The 14135-nt window shown below is 35.8% G+C and overlaps 2 protein-coding genes across 8 annotated transcripts; both read right to left on the minus strand.

The window, feature by feature from the left end:
* Nucleotides 1-1062: 1062 nt before the first annotated feature.
* On the minus strand, nt 1063-5827 carry LOC105635145 (Serine/Threonine-kinase, putative (Protein of unknown function, DUF547)). 7 transcript variants are annotated; one of them, XM_089726462.1, is made up of 12 exons: nt 5669-5822; nt 5512-5589; nt 5279-5346; nt 5133-5190; nt 4282-4398; nt 3644-3937; nt 3081-3463; nt 2704-2803; nt 2310-2363; nt 2141-2227; nt 1685-1813; nt 1063-1566 (listed from the first exon to the last, which is right to left on the minus strand). In XM_089726462.1, exons 3-12 carry the CDS (start codon nt 5335-5337, stop codon nt 1258-1260), a joined length of 1590 nt encoding a protein of 529 aa, XP_089582588.1. In that variant the 5' UTR covers nt 5338-5346; nt 5512-5589; nt 5669-5822; the 3' UTR covers nt 1063-1257. The 7 variants fall into 7 exon arrangements, with proteins under 7 accessions (XP_089582588.1, XP_020535423.1, XP_089582585.1 ...); XM_020679764.3 differs by having other exon boundaries at nt 5493-5589; XM_037637730.2 differs by having other exon boundaries at nt 1425-1608; nt 5493-5589; nt 5669-5827.
* Nucleotides 5828-8046: 2219 nt separating this feature from the next.
* Nucleotides 8047-9128, minus strand: LOC105635146 (MIZU-KUSSEI-like protein (Protein of unknown function, DUF617)). Its single transcript, XM_012218145.4, has one exon. The coding sequence runs from the start codon at nt 8906-8908 to the stop codon at nt 8234-8236; it is 675 nt and encodes a 224-aa protein (XP_012073535.1). The 5' UTR covers nt 8909-9128; the 3' UTR covers nt 8047-8233.
* Between the last annotated feature and the right edge of the window lie 5007 nt (nt 9129-14135).

The following is a 14135-nucleotide window of genomic DNA, read 5'->3' on the forward strand; positions in this document are numbered from 1 at the left end:
GTTCAGATTGCTTTATCTTATGGTTTAAATACAAAGAAAGGCCTCATTGCAGTCTTATAGATCTTGGCGGAGAAACTTTTGATGTTTCTATTTTGAAATTTCAAATGGTGTATTCGAGGTTAAAGCAACAAATGGAGACACCTTCTCGGGCGGGGAAGAGTTTGATAATGCCTTGTTGGATTTATTGGTGAGTGAATTCAAAGCAACTGAAGGTAGCAACATGCCATTTATAACTGCTAATGCATCTGGAAGAACAATTAAATTGGTTTGGCAGCCTATTATTTCTACTCTTTTGGATGCAATAAAAACATTCATGTTTGTGGTGTCTTCATCTATTATGTATGTAGACTTGCTCCTGGACAGCTTCCCTCTGCATACACTTTCTGGTTTATTTCGGATACACTTTTATGGGCACTTGTTTATCTTGCAATTGCAGGTTTTGTATATTTTGTTGTTCATACTTATTGCAGTTAACTATGGCCATTTGTACCACAAAGTGCAGCACTTTCATATGATTTAGTGTCTGGAAATGAAACAAATGACAAGATCTTGTTTTACTGGGTAACTATTGCTGGTTGCCAAGCAAATGTGGGTAGGCTTTTTGTCAGGATTCTGTTAGGATATAATTGTAATAAGTAGTGGTTTGGAGAGCTTAGTTATAGTCAATTAATTAGATATTGAAATAATATTGGTGCCTTGCTGAGATGTAAGTTGACGTGGCATATTTAGCTGATTGTGCAACCACATCAGCAGGCATATTATATATATACTCATGTATCGAGATGTTTAGAATTAATGAATGAATATACAAATCCTCTCTTCCCTATTTTCTCTCGTTTCCTTTCGCTATTCTTCTATTTTCTCTTCTTTTCTCATCTCCCAAACACTCTTATGCTCTTCTCATATAATAAGTTAGGATCCATGATCTATGATCCTAACATTTTTCTTTAGCTGTTATTACTATAGATACTATGATCTATCAACTATAAATATTATTACTAAAATCGCTAAAGAAAATAAAGGGATAGGACATCTGGTAATTGGTCACACCACAGGACCATATACAGCTGCAAACAACTCTTTCCATTTTCTTTCCTTGTAGATGGTGAAAAATCATTCTTTACTTCTGTACAACTTTGAGTTGAGACACTTATTATTTTTTTCAAAAGATAAAAAGAAAAAAAAAAAAAAAAAGAGGAATATCAAGACACATTACATTATCCATCCTATGTAAACAAAGAGAAAGCAGTCAGACAATTATCTTCCTTTGGCTAATTCTCCATGAATCACATACCTAAACGATGAACTTTGTGGTAACCAATTGAAGTATTTGTCGAGCTTTTTCCTCATACATTTTCTCACAGCTTTCTGTTGCACTTCTGTGAGACACCCACCTATTTCCTCCAAGAGTCCAGACATATCCATTGACATATCCTTTGCAAAATAACAGAGTATTTTTGGTAGGAAAATCTTTGTTTCCTTATGTATGTACACACTAGCTTGAATGAACTCTGCTTTGGCAACCTTCAGTTCTTGAAAGATATTCTTTGCCGTGTAAACTCGAACCTAAACTCAAATAGAAGTCGTATCTCCACTTCAAACAAAGAACTAGAGCAAATAAACAGAAAACTTACTTCAACTCTAACAAATAAAATCAATAAAATGTCCAGAGAAATGCTCTTACAGCAGGGTCAGAATACGCCCCTGAGCAAAGCGCAAAATGAACAAGTGGCTCTGGGTATTCCAAGGCATAGACATGACTGCTGCTCCCTGTCTTTGATTTCCTTCCTGGAGAAAATAGTGTTTGCAACCACTGCATTCATTTGGATTAGGCAATAAGAAAATGGAACTATATAGAAATAAGTAAATGGCTTTCTTTGTATAGAATATGCATGAATAAATGTTTAGTTCCTGAACTCTACTGCCAAATATATTTCACAAATGGAAGAGTATTTTTAATCAGCATCATTTCCTTAACCCTCAGCTGTTAAATATTAATGCAACAGTTCATTTTGAAATTAGCTTTGGAATCCTACCACTAATCTCAAAATTAATTTCACACATCTACACTATGCATTCAAAACAAAGGTACACATGATAACCATATGAGTTTTATTTGGATTTAAAGCATGAGGCATACCGGTTCTGAGTAGTGAGACCGAATCCCAAAAATGGAGTTTTGAATGATACAGGCATTTATGCATTGTCCACCAATATTATATGTTGCCTGAAATATGAAAATTACAGTGATATAACTATTGAACAAAAATTTTAAGTTAAACTAAATAATTTTAAGAAAAATTCTTCACCTTCAAAATCGAGCCTCCTTTTACACGATTACAAGTTCCATAAGCTAAATATGCCTGCCAAGGAGATCTCATAAGCACAAAATTGGCATGTATTTGCAAAAATGCAAATGGTAAATTCAATGTGAAGCAACCTTGGAGGGTAATTTCAATGCTACATAAAGTTTGCCATGGGAGTTATAACCTAAATTGCATAAATTTTATCTTCTGACTCCTCTCATTGTATGGAGTTCATATTGTCCAAAAGAAAGTTAAAATTGTGTGGAAGTGTTGGCATTGGCATAAATTTCTCAGAATATTGTTTGCTGTTTGTTTGAGCAATTTCCTTGAAAGCAGTCCATTTCTGTCTATAAAGTAACTAAGCCAAAGTCAAAGAAGCTTTAAATTTCTTACATACATGCATGACTAATGCATTATGAATGTTGATCCAGAAAGCAAGCCTCTCTTCACGCTTCATCTTGCTTGGATCCACCTTCTCAAGACCTCGAACCAGTGACCTACACAGCTATGAAACAAATGAGAAATTATGCAAAACAAAATAGGTCATTCTTTTTATAAGGGAAAAGATAAGGACTTCAGGGTTTTTTTTATATCTGATGTTTTTTGCTAATGGTGAGAAATGAACCAAAACCCTTATCTCGTGGATTCTATTTGTTCGAGCTGTATGGTAGGACATAATCCCTTCTATGATCCTTGGAAGGATGGGTTACAGTGAAATCAATGCAGTCACACATGCAAGATGCAGAATAGAATTGTTAGGTATTTCTGAACCACCTGAAATTTTTTAGCATTACAGCAGCATAATTGAAACTATCATCATCCAAATATATCTTCATAACTTCCACCATCGCGGCATATGGTCCTCCCCCCTCTTCTTTTAACCCTTGACAACGCAGTATGGTATCCTCACTATATTGTGGACTCCAGTTATCACAGGGATTGCGGGAAGAAAATATACTGGAGGATGACAAAGATGAAGGAGGAGAAGATGGCAAACCCCCGCTGCTATGAGGGGGGTTGGCAAGTCTGCAGTAAATAGAAGATATGCATTTCAATATGTCTTCTGAGAGTCCATCTGGAGTGCGGCTGTTGACTAAGCAAGAAGAACCAAGATGATCTGCAAGGCTGCGACGACCTGAATTGGCGTTCTTCTGGTCCTGATCACATGTTAAGTTTCAGATACAATCACACATAAAAAAAAAAAAAAAAAAAAAAAAAAGAAAGAAAAAAAGGTGATTGACTGTTGCAAAGAGCAGAGATTACACAAAGAGATGTAAATATGCACAGACAGCTCTGTTGTATTGAAGAAATTAAGCAAGATAGTCATGCATAGTTACCCTTGTAGATGTTGAATGTAAGCATGAACTGCAACTCTGCCGATCTGAGCTGGCCCAGCCAGGTGGAGGGGTATTTCGGTCATGATAAACGAAACTGCTTCTCTCTACACATGGTTGATTTACAATAACTTTGGATGGTGATTCTTCCTTGTATTCCAAATGGTTTTTAGGGGCATCTGAGAAGACAGGCAGGTGTTCTTCAAAAGCTATCCGATAGAGTGACAGAAGATATCGCTCCAAATGCAATATTTCAGCTTCGAGTGTAGCAATCTCCTTCCTCAATGCATCAGAAGACTGCATGCATTAGGTAAGGACCAGGTTGAACATTAGACTCAGGAAAACTGAATGAAAGAATAAAAAGATAGGGGAAAAACAGATGGCAGAACATTATTTGATTTGCTATTTGTAACATGGATTATCAAAATGCAACAAATTATTTATAGTCTTCTTTTTTTCATTTTTCTTCCTTCAGTGATAAATCATTTTCTGGTTTTTCTGATGACAAATTTTGAGTATAAAGCTCTTCCTTATACTCAGATAGCGACACTCCACTTATGCATATCAATTACCAAGGTGTAACAATCATCAGATACGATTTACTTATCCAAATTGGGATACACTAGTACATAGTCTTAAACCTTCAGAGCCGGAGTGCCATTACTAGGAATAGATACAAATGAGGAACAGCCCGCTGTATTCTCACAGTTCCAATTCTGGGAAGTTTCACAAGATAGTGTATTCTCTGACTTTACAATCTGTATTAAAACATGAAACAGATAAATGGATCAATAATGTACTTGAAATCAGGATTTCTCAATCGCGTATGAAAAATTATCGAGTCTCCGATATTCAGAAGCAAGGTAAACTCGTTATGATCCTAAATAGTAGTATACAGAGAGACATCCAAGGTTAGAAAAAGAGAAATGTAGCACAGATTTAGTATAGGAGGTAGAGACCAAATTATCAGAAGAATACAGGAGAAGGTGATATGAATATGACATGTGATACAGCATGTCCACAAAAAACATTTAAAACAAACAAACGAACAAAAGATAGAAAGTGAACCATTTAAGGAAAATTGACTTTTATTTTTTTTTTTTCTTTGGTAATTAAGAATCAACTGGTTTTGTAATTGATTAAAGAGAAAAACCACTTTCCTTGTGCTGAGATTTGAGAGCAAGCCTATATTGAAGTAAAAATTCAAGTGCAAGTGGCAAAGGACACGAAGTACAGTGAGATCCCTCGCACTATTTACACTATCTAGATAATTCAAAAGTAGATATATTATTGCAGAGAAAGCGCCTGGACTGAAGAGGAGAATAGGTCTTGAAGTAGTAGTTTACTGAGAAAACAGCATATTCAAGCCTCCTTGGAATTTACTTGTTACAGATAACAAATCCGTGAGAATCATAACTGATATTAAGCAATGCTATGAATACCAATGAATAGTTAATCAAGTGAGATTAAGCAAAAATGAGAAGAAGCTTACAGAATCTGGAAGAGCAGATAGCTTAGGAGACACAGTGAGGATTTCATTATCAGATAAGCTGCAAGTAAGGCAAGAGAAAATCACAAAACAGAAAGTCTTATTGTATATCAGTAACAAAATGCAGCGGAAATAAGAAAAGGGCTTACCTGAGGTGAGGAAAAGGAGTAGAAGAAGAATAGGGAGAGTGGCAATTAGCAGCCGGCATCTTCTGTTCCTGTTTTGTCACAAGAAAATCTCCTAATGCCACTGATCACTCACCATAAACAAATAGCCAAAATAAAATAATGACACACAAGTAAACAGTGCAAGATGGAGACCACATCTAACTGACTGAAATAAATAAATAAATAAAACTAATACCCTGGTCAAAACTGCAAACCTATTAATTAATTCTTTTGTACTAAAACGCTTGGAAGTTGCATATATCGCCATCACCAGTTCACCATAAAACTGAAAACTGTAAAGAAGGGGAACGCATAAGCAGTCAAGAAACTGACATTTGCCAGTAAAACGACGAAGAGAATGGGTAACCGTACAAAGCAAAATGCGTTTACTCGTCATATCCAACCAATCCTCCAAAGATGCTTAAAAACAAATGCTAGTAGTACCGCTCCGCTAACTCACAAAGAATTGATACTGCCAACCTATCTAATACTAATACTAATAATAGTAAGAGGTCACATTAACTGCTATTTAGTTGTGTTAGACATGGAGCGGGTGTAAAATTATTAGGCTGACGAAGCGAAAGCCATAATAATATGGGGAGAGGGTAGGGACAGCCCACCAGCAAGGGTAGAATTGGACATTAAAGACAGCAATTATGAGAGTCATTGAGTTGATGACTGATGACTGATGACAGAGCCCAGATGGAGACCTAATTAACAAATACAATTAATTGCTAATCTGGTCTAAACTCTTTACAGTAGATTTATCGTTAAGCAATGAAATTATAGATTTTCTTTTAGTTATGAGATTAGGTGCTACAAAGTAGACAGTGATGATTACGACGACTTTATAATAATAATAACAATAATAAAAACAAAAAGCAGAGCAGGTATTTTAGTAGTTCTTCTCCTCACCCATCGCACTAATTAAATCCCTTGCAACGCATGCATAACCCCATAATATAATACTACGAAAAGCAATTGGAATTGGTAATTAATGTCCAAAAAGTAATTTTAATAGGAATTAGGAATGGTTAATTAGAACTGGGGGGACCTTGATTATTTATAGCCCACTGCTCAGCTGGAGACAAAGAGAGTGCGATGATATTTGTTAACTTTTGGAATGAAAGAAGAGGAGAAGACGGAACAACATGGCCTTGTTTATCTCAATTGAATTTCTTATTCTCTGCATGCAGTTGACCGGCGAATAAAACGGAAGCATCTTCCCTTCTATGCGCTGTCGGTTGATGGGCCTATTTCTGCCGAATCTTAGATTAGCTATCAAGGCCCATGATTTCTCGGTGGCCCACAAATCCAGTGTATCTATCTGAAATGGAAAATGATTATTAGGTTTAAAAAATAAGCTACTGCTAGTGCTAGGATTAAGGAATTTATTAATAACACTTGAAACTCAATCGATGGTCCTATACGGTTGTAATTTAATTCAAGGAAAGATTGTTCTTTTTGACATGTGGGCAAAAGAGGAAATATTTATTTTGTTGGGTTGCTCTTGTTCAAATACAATAATCTCCAGCTCAATGCTAGGGGAAAAAGGAGGACCACTCACTAGCTATTTGGAATGAAATGACAAATTTCATGTTCAAAAGCCAAGCCCAGCCCAATTGCTGGCTTACTACTCCTTTGACCGCAACGCGTCGGGCTTGGAATTGAAAACCATCCAAGTGGGCCCTTATGTCGGAGAACATGCCACTTTCCCACTCGTGTGCATGTCCATGAACAATTGTAATTAATTATTTTGCCATCTTATCCAGTTTCAACTTCAATGAAGCTAAGCCAACACTACGCATGATGAATAGTAGATAGTATTAGTAGTAGGAAAGGAAGGAAACTGACTAGGAGTGGGAGAATTGTGTAGTGCAGGGGACACGAAACAAACAAACAAAAAACGCACCTTGCTGGATCTCACAATACATTAATTAATAATTATATTCATGTGTTGTACTATATCCTCGTCCTATTCCGACGTAGCCAAATTAATTAATTAAAGTTGCAGTCAGTCTGTCAACGGTCAATTACAAATTTGCGATTTGCATTGGCCGACAATTTGTGGAAGAAGTTGCCGATTTCATGGGACAACTCAGCTTCTACTAATTTCATATCCATCCTACCAAAGAGCTGATTGCAACAACACAGGCATCGATTGGTCTATTTCTCAATTCTTTTCTTCTATAAAACAAACAAAAAATCTTTACAGTAATTGTTTGCTCATTCCATTCTCCGTGGGTTTTGCCTATCACTACACTGCAAAACAGCAGTCAACCTAAAGGCCGCTTCCATCGTTTTACTTGAACCCCGTTATCTAACTTTAATTTCTTTTTCGGACCAGCATATCTTAATCTGTACAGGCATTAGTTAGCGCTTGCTCTTAATTGTTCTCTTTAAGCACCGATTTGCTCTTACTTAATTATACTTGATAAATAAAGTAAAAAGACTGGTACTGTTGCGAATTCAATCATTCTCGATAGTGAACTGTCTACCCAATTAGTTATTTGTTATTCTTTTTAATCAAGCCAATTTGTGAGAAGTAATTACGTCGAAGCATAAATAATTTTAAACCAGAGTAGCGGTAGGAATTGCCTAGTAAACCATTACATATGGTCTTACACTTCAAATCTTGATAGATGAACTTGTTTGTTAACTAGACTTGTCCATTGGGAATATGAATTTTGTTGTAATACTTTAAAGATTGTCAATACAAGATTTCAGGGTTGCATCTGGCCATTTTAACATTTAAGAACCTGAAATAGTTGTTCGATTCTAGAAAATTAAATCGCCTACTCAAGTAGAGCGACGAGGAAGCGATTGATTAAGGCATATTATACATAACCGTGAATAAGGAATTAATATTGATATACACTAGATTACTAGAAGCTTATCTATATATATTTATATATATATGGAAGTGGAATGGTGCTGTCATGATCTCAGGAGGAATATACTGAGTTCCTGGCCAGAACTTCCAACTGGATTAATCATGTGAAACGACTCTGAGTCAGCAGAACCGATGACTCGTTCGAAACTGGCACGTAGATACATGAGGTCCCCATCCTCACACTTAGGTGCCACCGGCAAAACGCCAGCACCAACGGAGACAGACTGCATCATCTTGAGCACTGCCAAGTCGCTCACCGTCATCTGCCTCCTAATGGCAAACCCAACCTTCCTCCCATTACAGTACATAGACCAGACCGGGACGTTGAAGAGCGAGCACGAGCTGGAGCGCTCCTTTTGTCGGTCGCACTCGAGCGCTATACGGAGCAGCCCGTACTGCATCTCCCTTGCAAGGTAGGCAGTGGGAACTGCAAACTCGAGCAGTAAAAGAGGAGAGCTGCGGGAGTCGTCTTGGAGGCAGAAACTCACGCGACCCTTCCTGTAACCGAAGAAAGTGCCGGTTACGGTGGAGGCGTGAGCAGAGTCAGTGTCGCTGGAAACGGAGTCGGAGGGCTGGAATCCACAGCAGGGAACCATGCACTCCACAAGAGACCGAAAGGATCTGCGAAACCGAACTTCCCGACCGCAGTCTACTGAGGTTGGAGCGTCCATTATAGGGAGTGAACCTCTTTGGTTGCCCAGGTCTATCATCATCCTCATGTTTACTTACACTTTACTATTCCTCCTCTCAAGGGCACAAACTTACTAGCTGTATATGTAGTTATCCAGAAACACGTACAGAAAGGAGGGAAAGAAAAAGATGGTAGCTAGGTAGCAGAAGCGAGAGCTGTAATATAATATAGTAATAATGTGTATATGGAAACTGCAGATTAATTATGTAATTAAGAGAGGAGAAGAGAGAAGAATAAAGAGCGGAGTGAGTGGCAAAGCCAATAAATAAGCGAATGTTTAAGAATAAAGAAAAGGAAAAGGAGAGTGTGGGCCCTGTAATCGTGGGCAATAATTCTGCCCACGAGGGAGTGTGGGGTCCAATATTTGAAGCACTTGCGAGTGATAGGACCCCTTGGATTGCGAAAGAATACCAAATATAATATTATTAATCTTTCTTTTTTCTTTCTCCAATTGATTTTTGCAAAATTAATGATATTCCTTTCCTATATGGGTATGTGAGTGAGGAAGGGAAAGACTCGGGGTGCAGTAAAGTGAGTTACAGACAGTGAGTGAGTGAGTGAGTGAGTGAGTGGAAGGGACATCGATCGGGATGGGTATTGGCATGCATGAGCATGCACGAGGCAATGATTAAACCCAATCACTCTGCCCTGCTGTGACTGTCATAAACCCTTTTCCTATTCGAACATATATACTCCCATTGTGCGTCTCTAAATTAATCCAAATTAATTTCCATCCCATAAGGCCATAATAAACAATCAATCGAGAACATGTGTAGCTCGATCGCTCCACCCTTCAGGTAATCACAAAGCAATAATGATTACAATTATATGTGTTGTTAAATAATTCATGAAAGATTAGACATTGACATAATTAATAACTTACTTGAACGTGTAAAAGCATCATTCTAGCTAAAGAAAATTAGCCAAGTGCGTTTGAAGTTCCTATACACAGAGATACAGGGTTTTGGTTGGACCGAAAATAAAAGAAATGCCTGTAAGTTGCATAAAAGAACAAGCCAGGCATAGCATCCATCGTTGAAATGAAATCATTTCAAAAAAAGCTTTTTGGCCCACATTGGCGATCAAGAGAACCAGGTTTTTGCACGCTTCACCGCCCTTTTCCTCCCTCTCTAAATTATTCAATGATTTCATGCCTCGCCTACCACCATTTTCCAACTTCCACTTGTCATAATTAGTATTCTATCCGACCAACAGAGGTGCTTTGTGTGGAAAAGACCATCTGCACCTCTTTGTGTCGACTCAATCCAGGAACAAAACAAAATATTAGGATCCTCTTTTTCTTTTTGTAAAGCAGACCTTGCCCTCTACCTCTTCATCATTCTTTCCTGTTCCCATCATAATTTCTCATATTAAACATAAGTGCGTATATACTAATTAATACAAGCAATAGTTATGTAAGACATTCTCAATAATTAATCTATATTTATGGTGGAGCCACACGTCATACATAGACTTATCGACAAAGATATTCTGGCTACTATGCCCTTTCCATTCAGTGATGCTGATTATCTTGCCTTTTCCATTTGCACTGATCTCTTTCTATTATGACTTCTCAATATATAACTATAAGTGCATATTTATATACACAAAGCAATTCATTGATCATTATTGTTGCTATCTCTCATAATATTTTATACTAATTTCCTTTATTTAATACTCAATTAAAGCAAAAGGCAGCAGCTTCTCCTACTTTTTTTCTTTCAACTAATTGACTCCCACGATCTAAATTTCAGTATATATATGTAGATGAAAGGCAGTTAAAAGATGTACATTACTGCTAGAGATAAGAGTAATTAATAATTAAACACAGTACTTTAAGCTTTAACGATAGATGATGGTTGGTAAAGGGAATGCCAGGCTGTAAATATATCAGCAAGATGGCGTTAAAATGTCACACAAACATACAACAGAAGGCATGAGGGACAAAACTTGAGAGGGGGACAAGCATAGTTTTTGCTGTAAAAAGTAGAGCCTTCTTTAACAACATATCACGCAATAACTACCAGCTAGTGGCAAACCTGTGGGGCAAATAGCTACTCCCTGTTTAGCTTAAAGCTGATTGATTGAAGTTTACGTCAACTATGCAAATTTCAATTAGCAACCCCTTCTCTACTTTCTTACCACCACAGCAAAATCCATTATCTGTGTGTCTGAATTGAATTGAAGCAAAGCCAAACAAAATAGAGAAGAGAGCCCCTTGAGCCTCAACTGTCGCTGTCTGAATTTAGAAATGAAAAACAGAAATATATATATATATGTATCATTTTGTTGTTCAAGTTGAAGATGAAGACCAGATAAATTCAAGAGCCCGCGACTGTCTCCTGTTCGTTATCCCCAACAAAAATGAATTATAATTGGGCTTTTGGCCCACAGTTTAAAGGTATGACCTTTTTTGTATTAATTATTCAATAAGCCCAGAGACAAAAGCTTTCCGATTGGGATGTCTCCCGATTGTCTGCTCGAGAGAAAAGTTTCCCTCCTATTATGGAGACAAGAAGCGTTGCCCCGTTGCAAGGCTTTAGCTTCCCAAGGTAAAAAGATTTCGTTTCAAATTACAAAACAAAGCCTTCAGCGTTAGAAAAAGTCATGTTTGGAAAATGAGAATTCTTGGAAAGCTTGGTATGGTTTAATTTGGTCAAATATTATTTAATCCTATTTGAAAAATTTTCAAGCTTTCTGCACGGTAATAATTGATAGCCTCCAAAGTCTTTCACAATCCAATCAATAAGAAAATTAACAACAGTTGGCTAATTTTAACGGCAGAACAAAGCGATGACTTCTTAGAGATCGTACTGGTTAGTAGAACTAGGACCCATATAATTAACTAACTTCTGCTTTATTTCCAATTTCAGGTATCTTTTGCTCCTTGATAGTGCTAGCTTTGTAGTAATATTTTACAGATCAGAGACTTCCCCTTTTAAGGAAGGGGAGGACTTACGAACACTGAACCGATGAAATAAAAGCTAATTAAGGTGGAATACCATAAGGAGGGTTGTCTAAAACAAATTTTCGTTGTTTTGGATAAAGAAATTAATTAAGGGGATCCTTAATTAACTTGAGATTATATAAAGTAGTACGTATTTTTTTAAAAGAAAGAAAGAAAGAATTCTCTAGTTTTCAGTAATACTATATATGGATGTTGTTCTAAAATATACTAACTTTTATTTCTAAACATGACGAGGTACATTAGATAGGTCGATTACAATCCATGATAAAATTCAGAAATACAATCCATGATACCATTCCAATTTCCAAATATAGCAGCGAGCATAGCGAACGGATGCCCTTGCAAGGAAGTGGGCAATCGTATTAACTTGTCTACGGATGCTTGTATTTTTCTTATTATTATGTTTCTTAATGTAATTTTTCATTTTACTTTAAGAAAAAACAATAGGCAAATAGCATTTTTAATGATCATAAGTTATGAGCACACGTAAAATCTTATAGGCCATTTAATAATCATTAAGTTAAGATTTATTATTGATTTGAAATGGAATTCTAGAACTATTTGGATTAGATAATGAGACAATAAATTATAAAATGAACTCCTTCTATTCTATTTAAATTTGTAAAATTTCTAATTGTATAAAAATTAAAAAAATCGTTAACTTACCTCAATTTAAAAGAAATTATAATTGAATAAATTACTCCTTTATCAATTATTTAAATAATTAATCCTTTTTTAGTGCGATACCAAAAGATGAAGATGGAGTTGAAAAAAATAATATTTTCCTGATTTTCTAAAGTAATAAATAGAATAAAAAAATTAATAGTATTCCATTTTATAAAATCCTACTACCCAGCTCAGATTTTGTTGCAGACTTTTGAGAATAGAGAGGCAATCTGTTTCCATTACCAGAAAAGAAAAGATGTGCATTTGATTTGGAAATGATTGACTTTAAAAACAGAAGTAGACATCTCCCTTTCGTTCCATTAATCAGTTAGGTTGACTTAATTAATCGAATTGATGGAAACATAACATAAAACAGATGGCAGACGGTTAATTAATTCCAAGACTTTTGTACTATTCTTATCTTGAATACGTGGACATTTTGATGAAAACATAATCATCTGACCTTAACGTACGGTCAAGATTAAACCATTGTTTTAAAAATGTTTAAACAAGCAATATTGGATTTGGATATAGGATAAGCACTAAACAAAGAGTAGGAGGTGAATGAACGGTGTTGCTCTTCTTTCATTGGTTGGACTGCATTATTTATTATCAACTGACTAAATTTGCTTCTATCTGTCTCGTTGGAGTATCATCGCCGCGAGCAAAAACACGTTGAAGCTGATTGCTATCAAATTAATCAACGTGGTCGATGCCACCAAATAATTATTTTTTTAAAGGAAAATAATTAAAATAACGGTCGTACGGTATTATGAACGAAGAAAGTCGCAGGTCTGACTTTTAGAAAAGGACAAGGTACGACTACGTACAACCCTAAACCGCTCTGCTTAATCAGACGCACATTGTTTGGAAAAGGGCAAATAAAAAACTAGCGAAAAGAAGGAAAGCGGAGGGAGGAGAAAGTGAGAAGGACGACCACGAAAAATGTTTATGTTGCATGTTTATGTTGCATGTTTATGTAGAATGTTTATGTTGTATGTTGCATGCTAAATCTCAAAAATGACGATGGAATAAATTTGTAAACAGAGTTTTTGATTTTTTTTTAAATAATGTGTAAAAAGATAAAAAAAAAAAAAATTACAGGGTTTGTATGACAACTCACACACATTTCTTTAACTATTATTAATTTAGCATTCTATATAGGACCCATTTTTATAGAATCAATATATGACATTTTTATTATTACAATTTATAATAAATGATAGGAACCAATTATTAATTTGTACCGAGCAAGTCTAAGAACCGAGCAACTAATTAAGACCGAACAATATTTATATTCGTTTGAATAGAGTAACGTTCAATCAAAAGAGTCGTTAAAAGTTATTAATTACTAAGATTCTCGCTCGACGTTCATAGTTAAAATTCTTATCATAAATGTACATAGTCAGTTGCAATTCAAGATGTATTATAAGTACCTGTATAAAAACTATGAAGTACATCCTATCAATACAAAAATAGTGCAATCTTGGCATTTTTCTATAATTTTCTGAGTTTACCCCTATCAATAATCTTGTCCTTTTTTTCCTAATTTTGTCTTTTTTTTCTAATGTAAAAACACTAATTACACTGCGTTTGTATCAAATGAGATAAAAATTTATCC

The sequence above is a fragment of the Jatropha curcas genome, chromosome 9 (genome assembly GCF_041381405.1).
Source record: "Jatropha curcas cultivar XTBG-Jc1 chromosome 9, XTBG_Jcur_1.0, whole genome shotgun sequence".
Classification (NCBI taxonomy): Eukaryota; Viridiplantae; Streptophyta; class Magnoliopsida; order Malpighiales; family Euphorbiaceae; genus Jatropha; species Jatropha curcas.